The sequence below is a fragment of the Erythrolamprus reginae genome, chromosome 1 (genome assembly GCF_031021105.1).
Source record: "Erythrolamprus reginae isolate rEryReg1 chromosome 1, rEryReg1.hap1, whole genome shotgun sequence".
NCBI classification, from domain to species: Eukaryota; Metazoa; Chordata; class Lepidosauria; order Squamata; family Dipsadidae; genus Erythrolamprus; species Erythrolamprus reginae.
This window is the reverse complement of record NC_091950.1, coordinates 228,416,170-228,443,742: the sequence shown is the minus strand read 5'-3', so window position 1 is coordinate 228,443,742 and position 27,573 is coordinate 228,416,170. Positions and strand designations below refer to the sequence as shown.

At 38.8% G+C, this 27,573-nt stretch overlaps 1 protein-coding gene across 4 annotated transcripts in view; it reads left to right on the top strand.

Moving 5' to 3' along the window:
• The window catches only part of RUNX2 (RUNX family transcription factor 2), a 260,435-nt gene that overhangs the window by 175,380 nt on the left and 57,482 nt on the right, over window positions 1-27,573 (top strand). Inside the window, exon 7 of one of the 4 annotated variants that reach the window (XM_070732447.1) lies at window positions 16,881-21,794. The exons of the other annotated variants lie outside the window; for them this stretch is intronic. Coding sequence (XP_070588548.1) covers window positions 16,881-17,359 — 479 coding nt within the window. The 3' untranslated portion in view covers window positions 17,360-21,794. Of the gene's footprint in view, window positions 1-16,880; window positions 21,795-27,573 lie in introns of those variants that run through there. 4 annotated transcript variants of the gene reach the window in all.

The window sequence follows — 27,573 nt, the reverse complement described above, 5'->3', positions numbered from 1 at the left end:
GTCCCATATGAATAATATTTTTGTACTATTCGCGTGGCCATCCATCTATCATTTTCTGTGAAAGTTGGAAAATGATTTTTACTGACCACACATGTTGAATAAAAGGGTCCATTTTACCTCCCAACCCACACACGTGTACTTTGCACGAAGGCCTTCTTCAGCATTGTTCAGGGAGGAAAAGCTAATTAAAACGTTTCAGGCAGCTTTGCTGACATTAATGGCTCTTCCTGATTTACAACAAGAATATATTGATATTAATGCTGCTATTTTTAGGACAGAAAAGCAGACTTTCTGGGACTGATGTATTTATTTCTGGCTCCAGTATTTTGATAGCCACAAGTCATTTGAATGTAGGCGGTGTGTGTGTGTGTGTTGAGAGAGAGAGAGAGAAGAGAGAGAGGGGGGATTAATGAAATTGAAAGAAAGACTGCGAGGGTGGGTTTTCACCTTCCCCCACTCCCCTTTGGCTAATCTGAGGCACATTACCACATCTGAAGCCACTTGGCTCATTATGGATTTCATGGAAACGGATTCGCTGAAAGTGTTTCCATATGTGTGTTCCCAGTATATCCCGGCGTCCTCTAAATGGGAGTACAAACTTGCACACAGGCTGGAAATGGCTTCAGGATGTGACAGAGTAGTCATATGACCACAGTGGCTCAGTGGGTGGCCTTGTCCAAAAGACACAGGCCCCTGTTTGTTGGCTTCTGTCCTAGTGCAGATTCAGTTTCAAAGAGGGTCTTCCTTTCTTTTTCTTGAAAGTTTTTAATCAAGTTCTTAAAGGCAAGGAAATGTCTTTCTTTTCCAAAAAAGGAAGTGGGTGGAGGGAGAGCAATGTAGTATTTGAATGAGATTCTAATAGCATAGCTTGTTCCTCTGTTCCTAAGAATTGGTTAGTACAGTATCTGATTTCATTGGCAAATAACACAGTACAATTTATAACATTAGAAGCCAGTGCAGAAATTGGCAGAGTGGGTATTCTTCTGAAAAAACAACATGAAGTAACCTATTTTCCCTTACTTTTGGGTCTGGCAGGATTTATTCACTCAGTATCTTCATATAAAATGTGCCTAGCAGGCTCATTATGTTACATCCATGTGTCTTCTAAATCATAATGAAATTCTGCTGAAGTTATTATTCAAGAAAATTGCTTAGTACTCATGAGATGGGGAAGGGCTCAGAGGAAGCTGAACTGAAAGTTTTCTGCTATTTAAATATGTTTAATTTTGGCAAGAGGGTGAGCATTTTTTAATTTTTGATTTTTGCCCAAGAAGAGTACATGAGGTACCAAGTGATGGTGTTGAGGGCCATATTTATATATACGTGTCCCTGCATAAGAGACAAATACAAATATTTAAGTGCTACATGATAGAGTTGGGGAATAAGTGTTTGTGTTTCTGTTAATTCAGCAGTACAGGCAAAATTCCCATGTTTTTGGGGTGTCCAAGAGCCACTTTTGACCCCATAATTTTTAGAGAAGGAATGACCAGCTAAGAAAGGGCCTAATCTGAGGAGTTTCTGGTCTGGAATAATTCTTGTGAGTCATTCCAATGGAAACAACTTCCTAAAGAGCACTTCTGTTGTTGCTTCATTTGTTGTTCAGCCTCTGGCAACAGCAGTCCAAAATTGAACGATGAAAAATGATCTCCGTTCCCCTATCCAATTTCCAATCATTGCAGATTATCTCATTTTTCCACTTCTCTGAAGTATCTTTTTTTACATGTTTATTTATTATTTTATTAATCAAATTTATGTAGCCACCCATCTCATCAAAATTGACCCTTTGACGAGATGAAAACAAGAATTAATAAGAAATAAAAAATTCACACGGTTAAAGTTCTTATTAATAATTATCATATGCAGAATCTTACCTGTCACAGCCTTTGCTGTGGAAATAAAACAAAATCAGATACTTAGCTTCCTTAATGTTAGGAATGCCATGGCCATTCTTTGATCTAGTTCTGAAAAATGTCACTGTTGGACATAAAATCTGCTAGTAAAAGAAACTATAGTTTTAAATCTGTTTTTTTTTCTTCAGTCCAAAAATTTATTTAATCCTAGTTGGCAACCATTACAATATATAATACAGGCAGTTCTGAAGAAAGCATTCGCAGTATTAAACAATAGAACAACATGAGGCTACCTTTGAAGAGTGTTCGGAAACTTCAGATCGTGCAGAATGCAGCTGCGAGAGCAATCATGGGCTTTCCCAGGTATGCCCATGTTACACCAACACTCCACAGTCTGCACTGGCTTCTGGTCACAATTCAAAGTGTTGGTTATGACCTATAAAGCCCTTCATGGCATCGGACCAGAATATCTCCAGGACTGCCTTCTGCTGCATGAATCCCAGTGACCAGTTAGGTCCCATCGACGAAACAAAGGCATCTGGTGGGGCCCAGGGGAAGAGCCTTCTCTGTGGTGGCCCTGACCCTCTGGAATCAACTCCCCCTCCAGAGATTAGGATTGCCTCCACCCTCCTTGCCTTTCGCAAACTCCTTAAAACCCACCTCTGCCATCAGGCATCGGGAAATTGATTCCCCTGGGCCGTTTCCATTTTATGTATGGTTTGTCTGAGATGTATGCCTGTTTTTTATATTAAGGGGTTTTAAATTGTTTTTAACTATTGTAATAATAATAATATAATAATAATAATAACAGTAATAATAACAACAACAACAACGACAACAACAACAATGCTCTCTACATGGGATTACCTTTGAAAAGTGTTCGGAAACTTCAGATCGTGAAGAATGCGGCCGCGAGAGCTATTGTGGGGTTATCTAGGTTTGCCCACGTCACTCCAACACTCCATGGCCTGCACTGGCTGCCGATCAGTTTCCGGTCACAATTGAAAATGTTGGTAATGACCTATAAAGCCCTACATGGCATTGGACCAGAATAACTCCGGGACCGTCTTCTGCCGCACAAATTCCAGCGGCCGATAAGGTCCCACAGAGTTGGCCTTCTCCGGGGCCCATCAACTAAACAATATCGTCTGGCGGGCCCCAGGGGAAGAGCCTTCTCTGTGGTGGCCCCAGCACTCTGGAATCAACTCCCCCCAGAGATCAGAATTGCCCCCACCCTCCTTGTCTTTCGTAAATTGCTTAAGACCCACCTATATCGCTAGGCATGGGGGAATTGAGACATCTCCCCCAGGCTTATATAGTTTTATGTATAGTATGCTTGTGTTGTATGTTTTTTAAATAATGGGTTTTAGATATTTTCTTTTAAATATTAGATTTGTTCATAGTTGTGAGCCGCCCCGAATCTGCGGAGAGGGGCGGCATACAAATCTAATAAATTATTATTATTATTATTATTATTATTATTATTATTATTATTAACAAAATATGGTGAATTGTCACTTTTAGTGGGAATGTTCCTTCTTTAGAGTTCTAGTCTAAGACTAGCATCTAGACTTTGGGTCCATTCTACTATTCTCTTTTTTCCTGCACTATTTTTCTAATATTCTTTACATAGTTACCAAGCTTGCTGTGCTCCATTGGGCTGTTTTGTGAGCTTTATTCTGAGAACATTGGGGGGTGTTTTAAAAATTATTTTAAATTTTGAAATGTCAAAGTTCCCCTGCATATCTTGCTACCTCCTCTAATGGACTGTGGGCCATGTTTCTTTTGGCACTAACTACAGGAAATAGCAAGAGGAATTGGACATATTAAGCAATTTCCATTGGTAGATCTATAACAATATATGTTTATATAATACCATGACTAGTGCTACCATTAATTTCTTACAGCTCCTGTAATATGTTGTCATCACTTTTAGTCTCCAGAAAAAACATTAAAGCAATAAAATATTTTGAAGGCAAAATTTCATATACAAATTAGATCATGTGGAGTTTATACTCTGGAATAATATTGCAAATGAAGAAATCCTACCTGCCTATCCATAGATTCCTGTTTTAAGTCTATGTGGAACATTTCTTGATCTGCCAATGCAATTAGAACCATGGGTTATATACTGAATAAATTCCTCAATTCAGGATTTTCATTATAAAACAGACTTTGGAAATAATCTGTTGATTTCAAATCTTTCTTGCTGCTCTGTATAGTTATACTTTCAATAATCAGACACGGTTGGTCTTCATTTCAAGGTGGAGTGTGGACAGAAGAGATCTATGTGTCACAGGATTTATGAAAATCTGATAAAGAATAATGTCCATGCAAGGAAAATTTCAAAAATTGGCATGTTCTCATTTTAATGAGAATGCATATTTTAATCACGATTCTTTCAAATACAAAATGGATAAAATCTGGCATTTGGGGAATTGGTGGTCATAATGGGTTAATGCTATCTAGCTTATCGTGGTTCTCAGCCACAGTTTGCTCAGGTAGATGAAGCTAACAAGACTGAGACTGGATCCAAACAAGATGTATGCCATGCTGGTAGGACTTCTTGGCGTACTGGAGGGGAGACCCCTTCTGTGATAGATAATGCGGTAATTCCCCAGGTTCCAGGTTGATCAGGCTCAGGAAAGCACCAGCAGCTCTGGCTGTGATTCTGAAGAGGCAAGGCATTTGTAGATTTCAAGCCAATCCACTCCACGTTCCATAAATTCTGACCAAAGGCATCTCAATCTTTGAAGGCACTGAAACCCACAATCTCTGCCCTTGCTTGAAAATGAATAAACCGATTCTGGGCAAGCAAACTGGAGGCAGCGGCACAGTGGCTGCTGAAAGTTTTTCAGAATCATCATCTTCTTTTGAGGATTCTGGCATAAAAGTAATGTTTCAGCATCTCCAATGGGAAGTTGACTGTACATGCTGCTCCAATTAACAGGAATACCTCAGCACTTCCCTAATAATAAACTCACTGATGCATATATTTAGAAATGTTGTGGGACTATTAGGACCAAAACGCATTCTAGTCACAGAGTTTAATTCCCTGTTCAGCTTCTTATGCCTCTCAGATTTTGCTGTGAGCAAAATAGATTATTTAAAACTATTTGAGGCAAACTCAACTAAGATGCATGCGTGGTTATCTTGGCAGCAATGGAAGAGGTTTGCCATGTCTTCTTTAAAGATTTTTTTAAAACTTTACTTTCCAGCCTACAGCTCTAGGTTTTCTTGGTGGTTTTCTATCCAAGCATTAATCAGATTCAATCCTGCTTTGTTTTCTGAGAGTGGGCTAGTAACACGTACTTATTCAGGCAAGAAAAGAGTGAAATACAGAAATCTTTGTGGAATGCTTGCTGAGAATATCAGTAGATGGACTGGAGCCTTCGAGTTCATTGGAGCAAGAAGAATACTAACCTTCATCATTGGAGATTTTGCTGTAATTTATGGAGCAAAGAAAGATTATTAATTTATAGCAGTTGGTCCCCTTTAACAGTTTGAACAAAGCAGTTAAAAGACGAACAGTGGTAGATGCAAGCATTTTGTATTGATTCATCAGTACCAAACTTATAATAACACGGTTAAAAATCAACATAGCATACATTAATGCAAAAGCATTAAATTAGACATATAGTGTGACTGAATACTGTCACTGGTTGGTGTTATATGTCTAATTTAACGCTTTTGCTGGACTGTATGCTCTATGTTGATTTTTTAAATCATGTTATTATAAATTTTGTACTAATGAGTCAATACAAAATGTTTATTAAGCCACTTAGCCATCTCTATGTATGTTTAACTGTTTTATCTATTGCTTAGTTGGGTGAGCTTCACTGGATGGATGAGTTTAGGTGGATAAGTTTTGCATCCATTGCTCCTGTGTCTAGGGAGATTTAAAAAATAATCTTTATTTTGCAATTCCAGTATATTTATATTTGGAAACTTAGTTCAATATTCATACTGTACATAGATATACACATACATGGCAAGCTCTATGGGCTTTCCCCCTCTCCTTCCTCTTTCTTTTAACAAAGCTGCTGCAAATTTATTTTATCTGGATAATATGAAATGATTTGTTTTGTTATTAATCAATCTACTGAAGTCCATGTTTCCATGGATTGAAGCAATTGGAATCCTATAATAATATGAGGCTTGTTGAACCATTTATACTGGATTGGAAGAAAAAAAGGTGATTTGAAATGCAGGTTTCCGTTTTTTCCTCTATAGTATACAGACTAGCAGGAATGGGAAACTTGATGTGTGCTGTGAAACTTCTTGGAAATGATACTATCAAAACACTGTGAATGATCCCAGATTAATCTGTTTCAGTGCATTTGATAAATATAAGCACATAAGATTAGTCATAAGGCAAGGACGATTAGGTGCAAAACACATGTTTGGGGTGAGTAATATAGTTACTATTAATATGAAGATCAACTCTATAAATGTATATAAAAGGACTGTTTGCAGTGAAAACACCAAGGGTTGAGCATAACCTAACCACAATCTCTTACACGTAAGCAGGAAGGAAATGGGGAAGGGAGGAGAGTTTTTTGGGTTTTTTAAAGTGTCATGAGAGGCTGATGATAGACTTTGTGGTAGGAGGGATTAAAAAAAGATAAGAATAATGAAACATAAAGGAAGATGTGTGCTAAAGTGTGGCAATAGATGTTACTTCATTTAGCCTCCTACCTTACCATCCTACTGGAAAATTCAAAACACTAGCACCCAGCAAACTGCATCTTTTATCCATATTTACCCTTTAGCAAACTGTCCCTTTATAGCCCCCACCTTTTTTTCTTATTTGGATCATCTAAAAATGCTGATGTTCACCTAGTGTTTTTCTTTTGTTGTATTTGGGTCAGGGGTAGGCTACTTCCCAGACCGGGGGGGGGGGGAACAGACACGCAGTGGGGTAGCAAAAATGGAGCTCCACATAGAGTACCCAATTTGCACTGACAGATATTGGAAGAAGATGCAGGGCGTCCTGCATAAGCCACGCCCACAGTGTGGTAGTAAAAATTTTGGTAGCCCTTCACTGATTTGGGTTACAAACTTTTTGGTTTACAACTGCCAGAGACTTGCTGCTGAGAGGAAGAAATGAGCATTAAGCTCAAAAACCAACTTTTATTTTAAGTGCATGAATTGGTCTATTCTGCTTTTTTCTTTAACAAAAAAAGTTAAGTGCCTTCAGTTTAGTGAGCTTTCTCATCATAAATACTGCAACTCTGCACACTTATTTGTATACAGATAGTCCTTGACTTACGACCACAATTGGGCCCAAAATTTATATTGCTAAGTGAGACATTTGTTAAGTGAGTGTTGCCCATTTTACGACCTTCCATCCGTAATTCACTTATCTTTGCTACCGGTTTGGAGATGCACACACGCATGCACAGATCGTCGGTGATGACATCCGGGTGGGTGGGCAGTGCTTCCCACCACCGCCACTTCCAGTTCACCTGAATCAGAATGAATCCGTAGCAGCCCGCCACTGCCTTCCAGGCCACAGTTGTTAAGTGAATAATTACAGTTGTTATGTTAGGCACACTGAATCTGGCTTCCCCAGTGACTTTGTTGGTCAAAAGATGATCACATAATCTTGGGACACTGCAACCATCATAAATACGAGTCGGTTGCCAAGTGTCTGAATTTTGATCACGTGACCATGGGGATACTGCAATGGTTGTAAGTCTGAGAAATGGTCATGCAGGGCCACCATCAGGAATTTTGGGGCCCCATACAGCCTAAGTGTCTGCCCCCCCCCGGCCATTTTAAAACTATTTTAAGTTGCCAAGCCACTCCATCCCCCGGGGATCATTTCCCACTTCACGCCAAGCGAGGCGGTCCCATAGGCCAGTGTTTTCCAACCTTGGCAACTTGAAGATATCTGGACTTTAACTCCCAGAATTCCCCAGCCAGTGAATGCTGGCTGGGGAATTCTGGGAGTTGAAGTCCAGATATCTTCAAGTTGTGAAGGTTGGGAAGCACTGCCATAGGCTATTTCAGGAACTGGGTTAAGCCGATTGTGTGGCCTCGTCCAGGATAAAGAAAGAACCGGGAGTGACAAGGGAAAGAAAGATCCTCCTGGCATCGGTCAGGCAGAGCGAGGCTTATTTATGGCTCCTTGGCACTTCTCCCTTCTTGTTGACAAAAAACCATGTGCTTTCTAGCGAGGGGAGAGGGGAGGGGGATCCCACACCCGGCAGCCACTGGCGAGGAGCTGGAAAGGACGAGGGGAGAGAAAAAGCAGGGTACCAGCAGTCAGGCGGGTGTCTTGAGGGAGCACTCCCATCTGCAAGGAAGGGAAGAAAGGCGAGGGCGAGCTAGGAAGGAAGGAAGGAAGGAAGGAAGGAAGGAAGGAAGGGTAAAAGGGGCAAGCAAGAGAGGAATGGGTGAATGAATGGATGGAGGGAAGGAAGGAAGGAAAGAGGGAAGGGACAGGAACAGAGGAAGGGTGCAAAGGAAGCAAGGAAAGGTGAAAGGGGAGAGTAAGAGAGGAAGGAGTGAAAGAAGGGAGTGAGGGAAGAAAGAAGGGAGGAAGGAGAAGGAAAGCAAGAAATGGAGGGAGGGAAGGAAGGAAAGAAAGAAAGGGGGAAGGGACAGGAACAGAGGAAGGAAGCAAGAAAACTTATGAAAGGGGAGAGTAAGAGAGGAAGGACTGAAGGAAGGGAGGGAGGGAAGAAGATAGGAAGGAGAAAGAAAAGAAGAAATAGAGGAAGGGAAGGTAAAAGAGAGAAAGAAAAAGAGCAAGAAAGAAAGCAAGAAAGAGAATGAAAGAGAAATAAAAAGAGAGAGGGGGGATGAAAGAAATGGAAGGAGGGAAGGAAGGAAGGAGAGAAAGCAAGAGAAAGAAAGAAAGAAAGAAAGAGAAAGAAAGAAAAAAAGAATGAAAGAGCAAGAGAGAAAGAGAAAGAAAGAAAAAGAAACAAAAGAAAGAAAGAAGGAAAGAAAGAAAGAAAGAAAGAGAAAAGAAAGAAAGAGAATGAAAGAGAAATAAAAATAGAGAGGGGGAATGAAAGAAATGGAAGGAGGGAAGGAAGGAGAGAAAGCAAGAGAAAGAAAGAAAGAGAAAGAAAAAAGAATGAAAGAGCAAGAGAGAAAGAGGAGAAATGAAAGAAATGGAAGGAGGAAAGGAAGGAGAGAAAGCAAGAGAAAGAAAGAAAGCAAGAGAAAGAAAAAAGAATGAAAGAGCAAGAGAGAAAGAGAGAAAGAAAGAAAAAGAAAGGAAAGAAAGAAAGAAGGAAAGAAAGAAAGAAGGAAAGAAAGAAAGAGAAAAGAAAGAAAGAGAATGAATGAGAAATAAAAATAGAGAGGGGGAATGAAAGAAATGGAAGGAGGGAAGGAAGGAGAGGCTCACTGAGCGGATGCATGAAAAGAGGGACCTTGCCTCCCCCTCGCGCCTCGCCCTTCCCACTTACCTGCTCCCAGCGCCAGCAGCAGGAAGGCAAGCGAGTAAGCTAGCGCCCGCCCAAAAGAAGCCATTGGCGGCGGGCGGTGTTCACGGCCCCCCCCCCGAATCCCCAGCCCAGCACCTCCGGAGGCTGAAAGGCACTGCTCTCTTGCCCTCGCAATTCTTGGGGGACACACAAGGCCGGCGGAGAAGCCGGCCAGGCTCAGTCCTTTCCCGGCTTCCCCAGCAGCGCGGCTTGGCTTCCAGAGGGCCAAGTCACCCCCCACGCTTTCTTCCGCGGCTGTGATTGGGGCTCCCTGCCTGTCTGCCGGCCTCCCTGCCTTCTTTCCTCGCGGGGGTGGGAAGAAGGTGCGGGCTGCGGTCAGAGAAGCTCCGCAGAGGCGAAGTTTGGCGAGGTGTCTCTGGTCCTTTTGCTTTCCTTGGCGTGCTTTTCCCCATCGCAATCTGGGTTGGGGAGTTTTTGGTGGGCGCCGCCCCCCCCCCCCCCATTTTCCAATTTCGCCGGGCCCGGTACGCCACTCACAGTAGTACCGCCCTATCGGCGGCCCTGTGGTCATGTCACCTCTTTCAATGACATTGTAACTTTGAATGGTCACTAAATGAATTGTTGTAATTCGAGGACTACCTGTATAGAGAAAGGATAAATTTGGGTATAGGATTCTATAGAAGGCCATGGGAAACAGGCTGAACAGCAAATACAGGTCTTTTAATTTCCAGTACTTGCTCCAAATACGTTAACCTCCACTGAGTGACTAAATTATTTTAATAGTTGTGTAAAATGTTATATTTTATCAAATATTTGATTGTTTAACAACAAAAAGTCTGATTGCTCTAGGAAAGAAGTGTGGATAAAAATATTTTATCTTTGTTGCCAAAGTTTCTACGAAAGTTTTATTGTGTATCTCTCTCTCAAAGTTTAGTTTTGATAAATCATTTCAGGCAGGACGTCATATGAATATTATGTTGCCAAACATTTTATGCTGCACACCAGTACATATCTATGGAGATGTAAGCTCCAGTGAGCTGAATAGGATTTATTCCCTGATACGTTTGTATAATATTCTAACCCTAGAGAGATTTTTGAGTCACTCACAATTGCTAGTCAGCAATGAATTATGTGCATCTCCCAGGGGGCTTTGTTTGGCTGCTGTCTCTCAGCCTGAATTGACTTAAGCAATTTTTACATTAGTTTATTAGAAGTTACTTCTTTATTAAGCCTGGAACCCAGTTTCTGAACATGAAGCAATTAACTCAAGTGGTTTCATCTAAATTAAATACAGTTGCTGTTCTCTCAACCCCTACCTGGAATTAAATCCCACTGAATTCAGTGGAACTTACTTCTGAGTACATGTAGATGTGGTGGCTGTTTCTGTCCTCAGAATCCTACATAATAGACTTTTTTCCCTCTTAAAACACTGTCTCATTAACTGTCCTAAAGATTATTTAGGCAAATGGCAAATACATCTTGATATTTTTAATACCATACTAGATGTGTGGTTATTATTATAGTTGGAAGGTTTTATTGTTTACTATAATAGCAGCTTCAGGGATTCTGCTGCTCCGAATATTACTCTGCCACAGAATCCAATCAATGGTGCCTGAAACTTCTGCAGTTAAATTACTTTTGAAAGAAGTTGGGAGAGCACAATTTAAATAGAAGGATCATTACTTCAACTTTCAAAACAGATTGGACTTATTTCTCTGGGAACCTAGATTAGCCTTAGCTCTAATGTTGACATCATTTATAATGAGAAACTTTACAGTGAGGATATATACCAGAGGTGTCAAACTCACATCATCACATTTTCATCACATGACTTATCACAACTTTCCCCTCCTTTGCTAAAATGGGGGTGGGGTGGCCAATGCATGATGCATCCGGCCCACAGACCACAGGTTTGACACCCCTAATGTATACAATTCTCTTTGGGGCAATTGACATTAGTAATCTGTTAATACAATTCTCTCTGACTCTTAGAAATGACTTTCAGTTAGTTCAGGTGGGTTTTACTTTGAAAATGTATCTGGGATTATGGCTTATTGTCTGCAATGCTTCAGATGCAGCACCTTAAACCAGTTGCAACTTTTCTCAGGACTTTTAAACTGTTGTAAATAGAGACACACACTATGAAGCACCTTTTGCAAACTTTGTGCAAATAGCTGCATAACTGTGTAAACTATATAGAGCTTGAATAGTATTAGCACAAAATACACTGCAAAACAATAATAAATTACCCTTATCAGCACTGGAGTTTTCCAAACAACAGTATGAAATAGGAACTACTACTGCATTAGCATTAAAAAAAACTAAATCAGAAAGCTATGATTTGATTGGACAAGTGGTACATATTCTGGGTAAAGCAAAAATCCTGTTTTCTCTTTTGTTTTCCAGGCCATGCAGTTAGTTCCTCTGTGTGGTTTTTTACTTCTTTGAGTTCCTTCTTTCATTTGGAATCATTATCTCTTGACTGGTTCTTCATAGTTTCTAATATAATTTTATCTCTCTTCATTACGATTAGGAGAGGAGTAAATTTGGATAGGGTGATAGTTCATATACAGGAAAGAGTCCGCCCCCCCCCCAACTCAGATTCCTCAATTGAAAATGCCTCACCACCCAGCTGCTACTCTATGAAAATAGTTTCAATTGAAATTGCCATTTTAGTTGGAAGAAAGCTTTGACTCTTTCCCCCATCAATATTTTTGTATTTTTTTCCTTGGTGAAATCTTCTAATTCTTCTTTTAGCATGGAATTGTAAATTGTGCCATCTTGGCTATAAGTTGGCATTCATTCTGAATCTTCATTACTGGAGGAAATATTGTAAAATGTAAGATCATGAATGTAAATGCTTTATAGAAGGTAGTATATTTGTCCACTTAGCTAGTCATGTTTACTCTTGATCAGCAATAGCTTTCTGCTCCACAAAAGTTCCAGACCAGCATCCTCCAGAGACACCATCTATTCTGCATGTAAAATCTGTTCTTCCATTGAGTTATAGATACTATATGCCCATATATTTACACACACACACACACAGAGAGGAATTCTTTTCCATGCTTATATTAGTAATTTCACAATTTTTCTAATGTAAGGAAAAAAGGATCACAATTAAACTTTTCTGCATCTGTGGAAATTACATAGCAACGTTAAATTTCTCAATAAATATTGGTCCCTTTTCCCAGTATAAATAGGGACGCAACATGGTATGATTCTAAAATAACAACTTTGTTTCTGGGTGGTATTGCCTCTGGCTGTTGTTCAGTAGGCAGGAATGAAGGAAAAAGAAATGTGTGCCTCCTCAGAAGAGTCTTTGCTGCAAAAGCTACAAGTCACGGATTAGTAACAGACATAAGGAAAAGGAAACTAGAAATGTATATCAAGGGATTTTCTAAAAATATTAGAATGTACTTGTTAGATTAATAATATGGCACACAGTTCCTTTTCTACTTATTCTTTACTCCAAAGTTAACAAACATGGCCCGGATCCAGGCTTGAACCCCTATTTGTGTAAAGAAGAGTCTTACTTGTTTCTTTTCCAACTGCTTCCCCTATGAAATATGGCACTTCTCTGGAGCAGTGGTTTAAAAGAGAGAGAGAGGGAGGGAGGGAGGGAGAGAGAGAGAGAAAGAAAGAAAGAGAAAGAAAGAAAGAAAGAAAGAAAGAAAGAAAGAAAGAAAGAAAGCCTCTATTGTGCCACTGGAAATTTTTTTTGCACTTTTTAAAAAACTTCCAATGACGCAAGTTAAAAAAAAAAACCTTGCAAATTTCAGGAAAGATGTGATCAGAAAGGAGAGGACTAGATCTGCATACTAGATGGAGAAAAATAAGAGATTATTTAACCTATAGTCTGATTTTAAATTTTGCACCCAGGCTAGATAATTCATATGCTGAATACGCTAAGAACAAACTGCAACAAATGTCACAATAGGACTTTTTGAATAGTGCCCTCAGCAGAGGTGGGATTCAGCAGGTTCTGGCCACTTCTGGAGAGTTGGTAGCAGAAATTTTGAGCAGTTCAGAGAACTGGTAAATACTACCTCTGACTGGCCCTGTCATCTATTCTCTGCCTCCCGAGTCCCAGCTGATCAGGAGGAAATGGGGATTTTTCAATAACCTTCCCCTGGAGTGAGGTGGGAATGGAGATTTTACAGTATCCATCCCCTGCCATGCACACAAAGTCATGCCCACAGAACCGTTGGTAAAAAAAAAATTGAATCCCATCACTGAACTTTGCTTTCTTGCTTTGCTGGAAAATATTTAAACATTATTCTGAGTCAATGAGAATGGCTGTATATCTAGAACCATGACGGTAAACCGATGACACATGTGCCAGAAGTAACACGCAGAGCCATCTCTCCAGGCACGTGAGCCATCGCCTGTTGCTCTTCTGGGTTCCGGTGCAGTGGCCAGCGGATCTTCATGCACACAGAACTCCCAAAAACTGGAAGAGCAACCACCAGGGGCGCATGCATGCTTGCATGCATGCCAGAGTTTGGAAGACTATGTGGCTGGTGCACATACATGCAGCGGCAAACAGAAGATCATCTTTGCGGCATATGTATATGGCTGCTCTTTTTGTTTCTGGCACATGAACATGTGTGTACCCCCATTTTGCCACTCTTTGCTGAAAAGATTTGCCAACACTGATCTAGAAAGTAGTTACAGACATATAGATGGGAAGTGAACAGGGCCATATAATCAACTTTTGAGTTTTTTCTTTTCTCTTGTGGGTAAGAGTATGAGAGAAATCATTCTGAGATTGCTCAGGCTTTCTATTCCCAGCAGAATCTCTCTTAAAATACCCAAACACTTTCATTCTGTGACTAAGTGTGACTTAATTCACAGCATCACAGTCTTCTGTCATATCACATGTTTTCCAGGAAGATTTTTGTTCACCATATATGCAAATATATTTGACTGCTGTTCTCATTGTGGTATCCCCTTCTACTTTTCTGCCACCATCACAGTCTTTTGGAGGAAGAATAACAAAATTTTAATATAATGGACTAACTATTTGGAAAGTAAGGTTATATCCTCACTTGCAAGAATATGGTCAGGGGGTGGAAACGTTTCCATGCAGCAAGGGTAGATCATGTATATACAAAATGGAAGCCAATGTATCTCCAACTCTATCAAGCCCTTCAATATTTCTCTTGGCTCCAGTCTTTAAAACTTTTTCGAGATTGCCAAGAAACATTTGTTTAACCAGACATGGTGAATGATAGACAACTGCTATGCTTTTCAATACTAGCCATGCCCACATATGGTGTTGTTTGCTGGAGTAAAAGTATTTGGATGTTTGCTGCTACAAAGTATTTGCAGAAATAAAGTGAGCCACATTCAGGATCCCTAGTTTGTTAGTGAACATGATTAAATCAACCACAAATTAATGCAGCTGAGATACAAATGTATCTCTCTCCCCCAACGGTGGGCTATGAGCCGGAACGCTAAATTGTGTTCATCACTGCGGCTCGTAAGTTCTTGCGGGACCAGCGCGATTTTGCTGTTGCACCTGTTGAGGAAGCAAAATCATGCACGGGGCTGCAGGTGCACTCATATTTTAGCATGCAGGGAAGCAAAAAGTGCTCACCAAAACACGAGCACACCTGCAGTTCCATGCGCGATTTTGCTTCCTCCACAGGTGCAGCAGCAAAATCGCGCCGGTCCCACAAGAACTTATTAGCCGTGGTGGTGAGTGCAATTTAGTATTCCAGCTCGTAGCCCACCACTGCTCTCCCCCATAAAAAGTATTCATCTTCTCCCAAAGGAGAAAGTATGAGATGCAAGGCTATATTTTTGCATAAGATGGTGGTTCAGCAGCTTGTATCCTCTGCATAAACAGACACAGTCATGGCTGGGTGAAAAAGCTAATAATCAGGACACAGGCAATGGGGTAAGAGACTTATCCAGATGACCATTCCTTAACTAACCATTATCAAATGTAGATTTAAGTGAAAAGTGTACCTATATATCTATGTTAAATATACTACAATAGTCTTTGGCAATGATTTTGAAAAAGATCATTTGATCAACACCTGAGTAGGTCATTGGCAATTTACACAATCGGTAAATTGAACTAAGTTTTGCAATAATGACAAATATCTGTAGCTCAGGTGTAGGATGAGGGTGAGGATTCATTCTCTGATCGTGTAGATTGGTTTCCCCTAAACTCTGCTGAAAATATTACCTAGCCTGTTAATGAAATGTTCGGAAGCCAATCCACAAGTTCAGAGAATAAACCCTCACCCTTATTCTAAAAGTCTTCTAATAGTACTATTTGACTTAGAGTTTAAGGATAATTTATTTCAGTTAGTATATATTTTAATGCCATTCTAAGCTTTTACTGTAAGTACTGTTTGCTAAGTTTATATATATTGCACCTGTATTTAGTATGTCCACCTATCCTGTCTTTTGTTCCTCACTCCACCCCAATATCAAGCCAGGACAGAAATAGTATTACCAGTCTTTGAAGGTAGTAAAGGAACAGGAATGGTCAAATGTTCCCTTCCTTTAGTCTGCTCTTGCTTATGAATTCTTCAGCCTTCACCCTCTTAACATTTTTAAGTCCGCTAGGTGTTTTCACTTTTATAAAGTGCTTCCAACTTTATATACAGATTCAAATCCTGATTTTAAAATCTTAAGTCCATTTTAAACTAAGCTGTGTAACTATTAGAGACAGTTATATAAAAACAGATTATAAATAGCTATGGAAAGGAAGGTGTGAGTGAATGAAAGTGGAAATACACAGTATCATAGCCTGTGGCCCCTTAATCCCAGTCAGTTCATAGGCAACATTCTAGCTACACATTATTTTAGGACATTGTAATTATAATAAATATTGCTATTTTTCATGACTTTCCCCCTATGGCCATATTTTCTTAATATATCCTCTAAATTTGATTTTAGCCACTGACTTCAAGTGAACGGAAATGTTTCCAGCCATCCTTGCTTCACTTCCAGTACATAAATCAGTTTGGATACACTTCATATTATTCATGGCAAGCATAAAAATGCCATATGTAGTCCTCTGCCTAAGTTTGTGTGTGTGTGTGTGTGCATATGAAAATCACTGCACATAAAGCAAGGCAGACGGAGTTCTTGGGTTCCCCTAGTGCTGTTAAATTATAGCTCCAGTCAGCAAGTTCAATGGTGAGGAATGTGTAAGTTGTATTTCAGCAGCTTTTGAGTGGTTCTCCACCACCAATAAAGTAAAACACAACAACAACTGTGAAGCACCTGAGAAAAAGGCTAGTTGCGACTAGTGAATGTGTCAAATTGACAGCTTTCATTCATAGGTCACCAGCCAAATCTTGTCAGAATGAGAGGTGTAAATTACGAGCAGAGGCTGGAGTGCAGTGGATTCAGACAGGTGATTACATGATTTAACAGAGTAGCAGCCTTTGAATGCAGAGAGCTCTAAGCTATGTGTAACCACTGTTGATGTCAGACACTATTCCTTGCCGTTTTTCTATGTAGAATGATTTGCTGTTCTTGTGGGGCGGGAAAAAGTGGGTTTGTTTTTTTCTCCTCCTAATTTACATTCTATCATCAGGCTTAAGAAAGAACTGGATATTTACAGAATTTTTCCTCCATCTTTTGTTGCAATTTTTAGGTGCTTCAGAGCTGAGCCCATTTTCAGATCCCAGGCAGTTTACAAGCATTTCATCCCTCACTGAGAGCCGCTTCTCCAACCCACGAATGCACTATCCAGCCACCTTCACTTATACACCGCCAGTCACTTCAGGCATGTCATTGGGTATGTCAGCCACCACTCATTATCACACCTACTTACCGCCACCTTATCCGGGCTCTTCCCAAAACCAAAGTGGACCATTCCAGACCAGCAGTACTCCATATCTCTACTATGGCACATCATCAGGATCATACCAGTTCCCCATGGTGCCGGGGGGAGACCGCTCCCCCTCCAGAATGCTTCCTCCCTGTACTACCACATCCAACGGCAGCACATTATTAAACCCTAACTTGCCTACCCAGAATGATGGTGTGGAGGCTGATGGAAGCCACAGCAGCTCCCCAACAGTCTTGAATTCTAGTGGCAGAATGGATGAGTCTGTCTGGAGGCCTTACTGAAATTTTCTCTGCGGGGCATAAAATCAGACAGAAAGCAAACCAATAAACGAATGATTGTCAGCTGATTATAAAGTGCCTGTTTTTTGTTTTGTTTTTGAAATAGATTCTGTTGATATGTGCAACTGAGTAGCTGGGATGTTAACAGCTAATTATATGCATACGACATGAGACTGACTTTCCGCATCATAGTTCCAGTCAATGTGGATCAAAGCACAGTTTGTTTTCCTCCTGGGAATGTTGTCTCAGTCCTATATTTTAAAATATAATGATCCAACCCCAAAAGATGCCCATTCTGTCTAGACTCCTTTAAAAAAAAGCGAGTTCTTTTGCCAAGAGAGGAGACATGGACTCCTGCCAATTGTCAAGACAACGCCTGTGCTTTATTTGTTGTTCAAATAAACAGAAGCATCTTGAACTTCAGGTACGGTTGCAGTCATACAATCTCTAGGACCTTCATGCATGCACAGTGTAATTCACTCCGTGTGTTTGTGCACACAGAAAAAAAAATGCTTCCATTTATACCAGAATATCTTCAGCTTACAGTAACTCCTCAGCCATCTTATCAAAGCCTTGCCTCTGGTGAAAGAGAAAACTTTTGAAGCCCTTGGCTTTCCTCTTCTTCTTTTGCTGAAATAGCACACTATAAGATAACAAGACAAACTTGTTTGTTTTGTGTTAGACATTTTTGTGATTACATTTGCCTTAGTCAAGTTAACAAAAAAAATTATTGGGGAAGATGCCCCCCAAACAAACCAAACCAAAACAAAAAGCAAACAAACCAAATTCTAATTTCTTATGCAAGGAAAAAAAATAAGAGAATGGCAATATATCGTACTCAAACCAAAACAGTATCAGTAGTATGTGTGTGTGGCTATCTTGTTTTATTTTATTAAGTTATAAATGTGTACAAAATTGAGGTTATATGCAAAAAATGAATTGTCATATCATTTTAAAGAAATATTTATAATTATTTAATAATGTTTGGTCCCTTTAAGGTTTTTTATAATGTAATGATATGTTGACTTCGGTCTCTAAAAATGCCTGTTGTTTTTGTATTGTGGCAGCCTTTGACTGGTACAGAATATCAGACCATGCATGAACTCTGAAAAGCAGTTCCAGTATAAACTATCTGCAATATGTATTTAAAAAAAAAAAATAATAATTAAATGCTTCCATCTCTAAAGAATTCAGGTATAATAATACATTGGCTTAATTTATGAAGGAGGTACTGCTTTAATTGTAACTGAATCGTAACTGCTTGTCTTTTTTTAACCCGGTAAAAATTAACTGGAAACAGATTGAACAGGCATTATTTTGAATACATTGCTCTATAATCCCTCCAGGAGGTGGTATCTAAAAGTCCATGTGGACACTTCTGCTCTTAACACAGAGCCTTTTCATCTCTGCCCTCCCCAATGCACTGCACTGCAAAGCTCTGTCCCGCAAGATTGAGGCCTTTAGTAGGAGGGTTTCCTGTCAAGCAGAAGAGACATCCCCTCTCTCCCACACCTACATTTCAAATACTGTATACATTTATCTTATATACATATGTTTTAATCCCAGCCAGCTTCATCCGGTGAAATTCAAAAGTTTTCCATGTTTTTCAATCAGCATTTGGGAAACAGTAAAACAGCCCTGCATTGGCACAAAGACTGGTTCTCCAAAGAGACATTTCAGAATTCATCCATTTACCTGAAATCAGTAGCTTTCTGTTTCAGAACTCTTAAATTATTTTTTCAGGAACTATACATTATGTTTCAAGGCATTGTATTAAAGTGAAATAATCACACGTGAACTGTTGTAGAGGCCCTCTGCAATTCAATGCTACTCCAGCATTGGGCAACACATAGTAACTGAAGGTTGATTATAGAAGACAATGTTTTCATAAACTCAAGCTCCACTTTCCTAATTGAAAAACATGAATGTTCCTGAAGCTCTTAAAAACAATCACCCAACATTTACCTTTTTTTTTTTTTGCTGGCAAGCAAGACAGATTAGTTCCTTGGCAAGTAAGTGTCTTTGTCCCCAATTATTCTGCAATCTTTGACAATTTTTATTTATAGTCACAGTACATAGAATTTGGCACTTTACACAAAATCCAGCAACCGGTAGCTTTGTGCATAGGCCCAAATGAAACAGGATGTGAGGATGTGAGTACAGGAGCTCTTTAAAAGAAGGTGTCACTTCTTGAAATTCATTGTCTTTCTAGCCTCTATTTTGATCTCCTTTGTGCTGTCTTTAGCTTGAGCTGTGTGCAGCAGACTTTTCCATGGATTGTGATGCTGCTGAAACTAAAGATATTTAGACGTAGTATCTTTTGAACACTCAGTCAATAAGAAAATTAACAATACAGTTGGGCAATTTCAGTGACAGCTGATAGCTAAGACAGCCCAAAGAATGATTCTACATCCTCATGAATTATTCTTGGCAAGTTAATATAATTCATTTGCTCCTTAGGGAAAATTATTGGCCTTCTAAAGGTTAACAAAAAAGTCCCCTTTTTATAAATAGGAGAGACTTTCCTGATGTGTAATTTTCTTCCAAAGATGGACACTGTTATTGATCCTATTTATTGTTTGCGGTAGCTTGAAGCATACCCTTGTCCATTGATTTTTATCTGTAAGATAAGTATGTTCATTTCAGCAGCACTTAAAAATGCTAGTGTCTGGTTACACATTTCAAGTTGTTTGGAATATTGTTGATTAAACAAACCAAAATAAGGACATGAATTGCCAGTGCAAATGCTGTTGTGTATTTAATAAAAGGTACTATATTTGTACATTATTTTTATTGCTGAGAAGGCCTTTTAAAAGATATACTATATGCATCTTAAATAATTTTGTAGGGGTATTTTTTTGTTGCTACAGGGGCTGCAGGCAGCAACCCAAATGCATTTTAAAAGAAAGGAAGGAAGGAAGACATTCTTGTACAATTTCAATACTGCTTTATTTTCCTGGATTTAACCCAGCATAGATCATTTTTAATATTATGTTCTATAGCTTCAGTAATGTTTCTATATCACATTTTGGGATCATTTGGGATTAAAACTCCAGATTGCTCAGGTGTGCAATTTTGCTTGCCCCAAAACATATCCAGTTCATGCTCCTCTACTGTTGACCGCACCAATGAAATGATTTGCTTTACAGTTCAGAGTAACCAAAAATAATAAGAGAGTCATTAGCACCTTTAATATAAGCACAAAGCCTTCCTTTAGTGTCTTTCATGTTTTAAGTGTGCCTTAAAAAGCTCTCAGTTGGAAACATCTTTATCCATCTTGGGAGATACCTAATGCTTTGATGACATCAGGAGAAAAATAAGCTAAAGTTCAAGCTTTATGGTTACTATAATGTTTCTCCTGAATGTCACCCATCTCTCCTTCCAAATTCACTTTCTTTTGATGCAGGAAGGGAAAATGGGACGATATTAGCATTATGTGCTGTAGTTAGAATCTCAAATCCAGAGGAAAGGTTGGTCCAGTTTATACTGTTAAAAACGCTTGTGCAAACATATATTTACGGAGTATGTATAAGCATTTGCAGAGAGATTTTACAAGTCTTGGCCTTGGATAAAACACAGAATTTACTTGTAAACTTGAGCACGGTGCATCCAAAGTTTATTGGTACAAAATAGGCACTAGTGACTAGCCCATGAAAAACCTCTTGTCACAGCATCTAGGAAGGTGCTCCATTGAATCTGACTCTAAGCTAGCAGTCCTTGGGCATGGATTTGCTAGCCTTTATCTCATCCTCCCTTCTAGCCAGGCTTCATTCTAGCCAGGAGAAATTTTTGCACTGTCACATTTGCCTGATAAGTTTGCCCTCCTTTCTTGTTGGAGCCTCCATTTCAGTCCTGGTTAGGTCATGGATCAGGACTCTGAGAAAAGCCATGAACAAAAGCAATAATTTAAACATAAATAAAATATAAACCAAAGGAAATACTGTTTTTTAAGAGCTTTATTTCTGTGATAACATTTCATTTCAATATGTTTGACCTGTCATTTAGCCATTTACATTTGTTGCAATATTTTTAAATAGATCAGCCAGAAATCATATTTTACAGTACGTTTTGTTTCCTAGGTACACTAAGCAATATTCCACAGTATTTTTTTTTTTTGCTTAAATATGTTTTACCAGTCTTGAATTTCTGTTGGAGCAAAATATTTGTAGCATTTCCTGTAAATACAAGCTTTAATTTCTTTCATTTTCCCCCAATTGCTGTTGTCCAAGAATTGCTTTCCATGCACAGATTGTACAAACATATTCTTTTTTTTTTGTGCCGCAGACAGCGATTGTGGAAGGGAAGGGTTTACTTTATCTTCAAAGGGACTGTGTATTGTATGTTGCAACTGTAAATTGAATTTGTTTGGCATTCTCTCATGATTGTAATATTAATTTTGAGGTTTGAATCTCATTTTCAATAAAGTGGCTTTTTGTTATTGTTGTTCCTTACTTCTTTGTCTTCTGCTGCATCTCCATAATTATCTCTTTCATATTTGTAAATAGACTAGATCTGACTGGAGCCAGAGTATTTTGAAATACCAAACTGCATATTGACAGCTCCTTTAACTTCTGCAGGATAGAAGTTAAAGGAGTGTGCTATTTTCAAACAGCACACTCCTAATCTAAAGCATAGTTTTACGAAACTCCAAGGATCCCTGATTAATGGTGCAAATCATGCTGGCATCATAGCCAGTATCAAAATAAGAGTTTACTTTAATAAATGAAAAAAGCAAGGAATGGGGGTGGTGAGGTATTCAATACTGTTGCTGTGGAGGAAAAAGTAGAAAGAAAGTATAGGCAGTAGAAATATCCATTCTCTCAACTGATATTTTATGATATTGTGTTCTATGATGGAGTCACTAGCACAGTCAAAAATTGGTTCTTTTTTTCTTTCTGGCTTTTTTTTAAAGCGAGGGTACCAGGAAAGTGTCACTGTGAAGTTTTCATTCAGGCCATATTATTTGGTGTGGTGTTACAATTTTTGCAGTGGGGTAAAGAAAGGTTGGGGGTGTTCTGAGGGCTTACATTTATCCCACACATGTGCTACTGTTTACAAATATGTTGGGGTTGGGAAATATAGCCCCCCACCCAACACCTAGTAGTGCTAGGCACTTGGCCAATGGCCTGAAATGCTATGAATTGCAGTTTATCCATACATAAAGAGCCATAAGGTCTTCATCCATGCTAAGGCTTGAAATTGCAGGGGGGGGGGGTTTCAATAAATGCACTTTTTCCAATGATGAGAACTCATGTCATGCTTTTAATAAATTAATAAATATCGACATTCAAGAGGTTGAAGTCAATAAGATGATACATAATATGAATAAACATCATGAGCTCAAACAATAATAGTAACTAAAGATTAATAGTTTATTGCTGGGTGAGAAATAAAGGCAGATAGCTATTGTATTTCAAATTTATTTTTTAAAAAATCTCAGAACTTCCTAGAGAGGATGGATTTGGCTTTAAAACCAGGGGAATTCATTGATTAAGTACCTGGATGGTGGGTGGAACTGTTCTCAACAATGTATTTGAAGCAATAATCTTTATAAAGAGGATAGGAAACTGGAAGCTCACAACCCCCAAAAGAGACCAAAAGAGCAAATAAGAATAGGAGTGCAAAGAAACAAGGCATGAAGGAAGTTAACTAGTATCTAATATTGTCTGTTGCAAATGGATTCTTATCATCTTGCAGTAGGAGTTGCAGTTTATCCAGGAGTGGGCAATAGAAGGACTCCAAGAAGGAAAAAGCCTCACAATGGAAATAGTAAGTACTTGGGAGGCATAAAATATGATTGGACAAACATGTAGGTTTAGAGCACTGGGCCTGATTAAGTGATTCTAGACACTTAACCCACCTGATATGGTATTACTAATATCTCCACAATGGAAAGGACTCAGCTTCACATAGGACAACAGTGGAATACTTTCCACAGCGGAGGCAAACATGCTGATGGAAAGCTGCAATGTATTGATCAAACATGCTAAGTATGTTGTCTTCTGCTAGATATTCAGGAATCATTTAACTAAATGATCCCTACTATTTCTGTTTGTCATATGGATATTAAGGCCATTGCTAGAAAAGTAAAATATTTTAGAGGATTATAGCAGACTACAAAGCCCTGAATAGTTTTAGAGAATTAGAGAAATAATGATCCTGGAAGTGAGCAATTGGCTAAGAAGGAAGTGGAGTGAGGAAAGGTTTTAGATTGTCACCAGTATAGGGAACAGGTTGATAGGAATGGTTTGCATATCAGAAGACCAGTTTTTGGCACTTAGTAGAAGAGAAAGGGCCAAGATTCAGGCAGAGAAATACTGGATATGAGACACGTGACTGCCTATGACTGGAAAGAAGGAGGCACAAGGATAGAAAGGATACTCATAGATCCTCAAAGGTCTTGCAGTGACATCTTCTGTCTCTAGTGTCTACACACCAGAGCACAAAGTATGCAGTGCATAGAGGATGTGTAAGAAACAGGAAGAACATGGAGAAATGGAGAAAACAGTAATGGAGAAAATGGAGAAAAACAATATTTGTAAAAGATGACTTGGGTAAAGCCAAGGGGAGGGTTAAATGCATCATCAGTTTAGAGTCCCTATGGCCCATAAGAGACATAAGAGCCTCCCTTGAACTCTTATCTGCCCCATTTTGCCTTAACTCAGATTCTTGTATATAGATAGCATGGGAAAAACTTGACTCTTTGCATTTGACAATATTAGAGAATTATCAGGGGAACATGTTGGGTTAAGAGCAATGATTGGGATGTGGAACTAGAAGGATACTACTTATTCAAAGGAAAAAAGATCCAATAAAATGGGGATGAAAGGGTTGTGATTTATAAATGAATCTGAAAATGGAAGTCCTGTTAAAAGTATTTGACCATGATTAAAGAGAGTAAGTAAAATAATGTCATGGTGAATATTTCACAGGACCTTCACCCTAGAAGAGGATATGGAGAGTGCCTTTCCTAACCAACCCACCTAGTTCTGAAGAGAAGTATCTGGGAAAGTTAACTCAGTTCAATGGAGTGGCAAGTCCTGCAGATTTGTGATCTCAGTTGCTGAACATTTTCATTTCAAGTGTTTTAGATCTAATGTTTATCAAGGCAGGAATTTGCTAGTAGAGGACCATTTTGTCTTGAAGCCTAAGCAGAAGAGGAAAAGCTGAGTCAGTCATGTACATTGATATCAAGGAAAACATTATGTTGAGATAATGAACATTCAGGCACAAATGATCTTTTTGAGAAGGACAGGTTTAAAGAGTCCTTTAAGAATTAAAAAGAAGTTCATTGACAAATTGAGGAGATAAAAGATGAGAAATGTAAGAGGGTGTTGATAATTAAGAAAAGTATAAACTAGTAACCTCAGTCTGAAGGAATAAGGATAGAAAAACTAAGGCTCAAAATGAGGCAAACTTAGTGAGTATTGCAAAATCTAATAAGGTTTTGGAAGAAAGGATAAGTAAAAGAAATAAAGGAACATCCAAGAAGGCTGTGATTTATTGTGCCAAAAAAGTGAGTAGCAACAGACCTTTTTGTGCCTTTCTTTTCCTCAAAAGAAGGACAATGCCTTTCCAAACTTGATAAAGAAACAAAGTGAAGGGATGCAACTAAGAATGTATCAAATGAATGATAAAAGCCCATCTTGCTTGCTTAAATCTCCAGGGCCAGACAAATCAAATGGTTATCTCAGAACCACTGAATATAAACTTTGAAAGCAATAGAGAACCATAAGATGCTAGAAACACGGAGAAGAAGAAAATATAATTACATATTCATATAATGAATTCATATACATATAATGAGGAGCCGGATTGTGGGGGCAATATGCTGACTCTGTTAAAAAGTGCTATTGCTAACATGTTGTAAGCTGCCCTGAATCTAAGGAGAAGGGCGGCAGGAAAAAACAAGGAATAAATAAATAAAAATAAATAAATAAATATTCAAAAAGGAGAGAAGAGGTATTATGGGTATTAAGGTTCTAGAACAGATTGTCAAGTAGCATATATCTGAGCATTTTGAAGATTGCTACATTTTGGGGAACTAGAAAGAGTTTATCAAGAACAAACTGTCAGAGTAGACTTATCTCTTTTACTAACAAAGCAGTTGGTAGACTCAGGTAATGCTTTCAATTTACTATAGCTTAATCAAAATAATGTGTTTGATAAAGTCTTGGGAAATGCAAGTACGAGAAGAATAAACATGTTATTGTGGTCCTATGGATTTGCTAATGGCTGAACAACTGCACGTAAAAGTTGCTTGTAAATAGTTTTGCAATGCATTGGAAGAAAGTATCAGGGGGTCCTCCAGTTCACTCCTATTCAATATCTGAATATGAAACCTAGAGGATATGATAAAATGGATGCTTATCAAATCTGTAATGTCATGAAGCTTGGAAGATTGCTTAATATCTAAAGAAGACAAATTCACAATTTAGTATTAACTCATTTCAACATTGGACCAAATCTGCAACGATGATCTTCAGTAATGCTAAGGTCCTGCATTGGTGCATTTCTGGGTGAGAAAGATATATTATACTAATGGGTCACACATGAACATGAGCAAGCAGGTAAGGAAGCAGTTGAAAAGTCTAATGCACTATTAGAATGGATTAGTAGAAACATTGTGTCCATTTCATAAGAATGCATGGTGTCATCCTACCCTGTACTGATTAGTCCTCAGAGCAGTGATGGGCTCCTGTGGGAATGGTCAGGTATGCAATGATTTTTCCCCCCCTTCTGGGCTCTGGGTATGTTTTTCCTATTGCAGTAAATGAGGTTGAATGTGTATAATTTTAGAAGAGCTGTGCGTGCATGTGTGTATGTACATATACATGCTGTTTATAAAGTAGATAATGTATATTTTTGTGTGTCTGTGTGTTATATGTATTCACACATATGGCATATATACGTAGAATTAAATAGTATATTTTGGATGTTCAGTAATAGTAAATAGATAGGGAAACTATATCTCTTTGAGGCGAGGAGAACCCTAACCCAAACCCTTAATGTGAGTGATGTCAAGTTGGCCATCTTTAAGCCAGTGAGATGACCTTTAAGTCACACACACTCCGGTCAAGCCACTCGACCTGGTCACATGGCCTGCAAGCCACACCCACAAAATAACCAATGCCCACAGTGTGGTAGTAAAAATTTTTGTAGCCCTTCACTGCCTCAGAGTATTATGCCCAGTTCCGGATACCATATTTTAAAAGGGGCAGTTAAAGCAAGAAGTTGTAAAAGATTTAGAAAATAACTACCAGGAAGATAAGAGATGTAGAAACCAAATCCTTTAAGGAATGTCTATGAATAATCTGTCATTCTCAGAACTGAAGATGCATCTTAGATGAGAAGCATCTTCAAGGAAAAAGTAAGCAAGTCCAACTGCCTTTTGAAAAAGCACCTTTGGGACATCCTTTGAGGAATACTTAAAGGAGCTGGGCATCTTTCTCCTATAGAATGATACCTAGATCCAGCCATGAATGATAGTGAGAGTATGTATGTTTTAGCAGGGTTTTTAATTAATGTTTTTCTGCTGCTTTTATGAAATGTTTCTTACTTGTTGGAAGCTGCCCAGAGTCCTTCGAAAGTTGGGTGGCATATAAGTACAACAAATAAGCAAGCAAACAAACAAACGAACATATGTCAAGACTAAGAAAAGGCGTGGAAGCAAGCCGAGGTAGGCCCTTCTCTGTTGAAATAGACTAAAAGCCAATGGTTGCAGAAGATTTAAGTTGAATAATAGAAAATATGGATGATTAAACCAGAGAAAGGTCTGGCTAGAACAATGGTGGATAGCATGACTCCAGAGGTTTTCAAGCAGGGGCTTTTGGGACAGATTTCCCCAGGTTTTTATGTCAGAAGGATGGGGAGCTCTGCTACAGATATAATTTTTATGAGTGAGATGTATGATTTCTTCAGGCATCGTGGTCATTTACATGTAGCTGTTGGTTTAGCTGATATTCTCAGAGTTATTATTGTGAAATGGGAAGCCATATCAAATAAATAAATAGTTTTATCATTCTTTTGCTACAATAATAAAAAAAAAACCCACCAATACATGATATTTTGGTTCCACTTTCCCCAATAATGAATGGTCTTGAAAATGAAAACTAAGTTGTAATAATTTTACTGCAAGCATCAGAGTCTTAAGCTTTGAGAAGTCTTAAGTATCTTTGCAATTAGCAGTTAAAATCCCTCTGTCTCTTTCACTTTCA